Below are 2,775 nucleotides of genomic sequence, written 5' to 3'. Positions count from 1 at the left end.
TTTTCCCTTTTACCTGTTATTTTTTTATAAATTTGTAAAAAAAATTTAAATTTTAAAAATATAAGATATATTTTAAAAATATTAAATATATTTTTAACATAGGCGCTGTGGCCCATAGCGCCTGAGTGGAGCTATGGGCCATAGCGCCTCAAATAAATTTTTTTTTTCGTTTTTTAATTATTTTTTATATTTTATTACTTATTTTTTAAAATTAACATTTTTTTCTTATTTCAATCTTTTTTTTCTCTTTTACCCGTTATTTTTTTTATAAATTTGTAAAAAAAATTTAAATTTTAAAAATATAAGATATATTTTAAAAATATTAGATATATTTTTAACACAGGCGCTGTGGCCCATAGCGCCTGAGTGGAGCTATGGGCCATAGCGCCCCAAATAAATTTTTTTTTTTTCGTTTTTAGCCGATTTGAGGCGCTATAGGCTATAGCGACTCTTTGAAGGTCTCCACCAGCTACAGCGACTCTACCAATATGGCGTTCATGGCTCATATTTAGACCCAAAAATGCCACGTGTCATGGGTGTCGCTATGGCCCATAGCAACACCCAATAAAAGCACCCCAAAGGTGTAAAATGTTTCAAAACAACCCCATTTTGGTAATAAGTTTCTTAAACTGCCCCACAATGATCATTTAGCCGGATTTGTAGTGTATGAAGGTTATGGTGAGTCATTTCATTACATTTCGTGAAAAGCAATCAAAAGAAAGAGAAAAGACATTGCATTTATAAAACAAATATGTTTTCATCCTTGTCGTTTGATATATTTACTTATATTTTTCGGTTCTTTTACATTCACCTTAAATATAAATTATTTTAAATGACATGTAACTTTATTTATTGATGAGACCAGAAGAATGATACAATTAGCGGACATGTAATTTGGATATATGAAGGATCCAAATCACTAATTCTTTGTGTCCCTATTCACATTCTGCCAATAATAAAATTACATATCACTCCAAATGATTTTGATTGAAGACGATGTATGAAAACAGAAAAATACAATAAAAATGAGTATTTTAAATTACATATCAATTTTTATTGAGGAGACAATTTGGGAATGGACTATTTGAATCCCTAGTCTTACAAGAATGTAGGAAAGGGGAAGCTAGGTCCAAATTTACCATGTGAGATGTCAATATATAGGACCCTTAAAAAAATCAAAAGGAAAGGGCAAAAAAAGATAAAATACCCAAATAGGACATTAATTCAAATATTAGTTTTTTTTTTTTCATTTATTTATTTCGCAACCACTAAATCACGAGTTTAATGTCATTGACAAATTTTCAATAACAACAAACTCTTGTGTATCTCTTCCAATACTCTTGAGTTTCTTTCTTCAAGCCAATCATCATATGTGTATGAGTATATCATCAAGAAGCACTTTACAAGACAATGAAGAGGGAAGCGAAAGCCATCACTACCCCAACGACACCCATTTTAGTGGTAGAAGGGCTGCTAGCAGAAGCAGCATCTGCAGCTCCATCATCAGCTGCGGGACCTGGTCCCTCAGCTGATGGGCTTGTTGCTGAGGCATCAGCAGCGTCCACCGGAGACTCAGCTGTAGGTGTAGCTGCAGTCTCCGATAGAGTTGGTGCCTTGGCACTTGGTGTCGGGGCAGAGTCCTTAGCAGCCTGTGTCGGAGCTTGGGCCTTGGCAGCCTTAGTCGACACAGGAGCTTTGGCAGTCTGTCCCGACGGAGCTGGTGCCTTAGCTTGAGAGTCAATGCCCGGGGGTATGATGAACTTGGTGACATGGATAATGGAGATGTTGTAGGGCTCAGAGGTGATGGGCTCGACAAACTCGGCATCATCGGCGGGGGCGCCTTTGACGGCGGAGCCGAAGGCGATCTCGCCTTCACCGACCATGGAAACGGTGAGGAAGCCTTGATTGTTGACGGCTTTGCCTGAGGATTGGTAGAGGGTGGTTAGTTGTTCCTTGTTGCCAATGGCTTCGACGAGCTTCTTGGGATCATAGTAGTCAAGGATGACATGGGTGCTGATGATGGCCTTAATGGTTTCTGGGGACTTGTTAGCGATGGCAGAGAAACCGCCGTTATCAACGGCGAGGAGAGTGATGGTGTTGCGGCTGTTCATTTGTTCTGCAAGCTTGGTTTCGGTGAGGTATTTGTTGAGTGACTCAAATTTTGGATATTTGCTGAGAGTTTTTGTGATGTCAAAGGCGTAAATAGCGGAAGAGCATGCAAGCAAAATAGCCATGCAGAGAAGAGAAGAGCTTCGGAAACCCATTTTTTTTTATTCTTTTTTCTTTTTTTTTCAGCTTCCTCTCTTCTAAGGTTTATTTACCTTCACTAATTTATTCTTATTTTGTTGTGTCCGAAACCAAGCCTAAAGAAAATGGGAGAGTTAAGGGGGTTTATATATGTCTCTTGCATGGTGGAACTCATGGTTAATTTGGATTTGTGTTCAAAATCCCATGTGGTGAACGTTGAACCGCATAAACTATTTGGAGAAAGTTGTGAATGGTTAAGCATGTTTTGCGAAATGAAACTAGGGAAGATGAATGGATGTGTATTTTTAGGGTGATTGTGATTGGTGGTAATAATGTATTGACTTTATGTGATTTCCCAAAATCAAGGAGTTTGCTATATTTGAGAGATAACTCTTGTTTGTCACACAATATATTCACTAATATAATATTAATGGTGCATAATAGAAGGCATTTGATGGATTACATATATATATATATATATATATATATATATATATATATATAATACATTTGGGGTTATATATTGAC

General features: G+C 36.9%; 1 protein-coding gene across 1 annotated transcript; it reads right to left on the bottom strand.

The window, feature by feature from the left end:
- Nucleotides 1–1,001: 1,001 nt before the first annotated feature.
- LOC109795237 (fasciclin-like arabinogalactan protein 3) lies at nucleotides 1,002–2,385 on the bottom strand. The gene has a single exon (XM_020354675.3). The coding sequence runs from the start codon at nucleotides 2,262–2,264 to the stop codon at nucleotides 1,401–1,403; it is 864 nt and encodes a 287-aa protein (XP_020210264.2). The 5' UTR covers nucleotides 2,265–2,385; the 3' UTR covers nucleotides 1,002–1,400.
- Between the last annotated feature and the right edge of the window lie 390 nt (nucleotides 2,386–2,775).

This window comes from Cajanus cajan, chromosome 9 (assembly GCF_000230855.2).
Source record: "Cajanus cajan strain Asha chromosome 9, NIPB_CcT2T_4, whole genome shotgun sequence".
Taxonomy (NCBI): Eukaryota; Viridiplantae; Streptophyta; class Magnoliopsida; order Fabales; family Fabaceae; genus Cajanus; species Cajanus cajan.
Note: the sequence above shows the minus strand (reverse complement) of the source record. Positions and strands in the feature narration are given on the sequence as shown.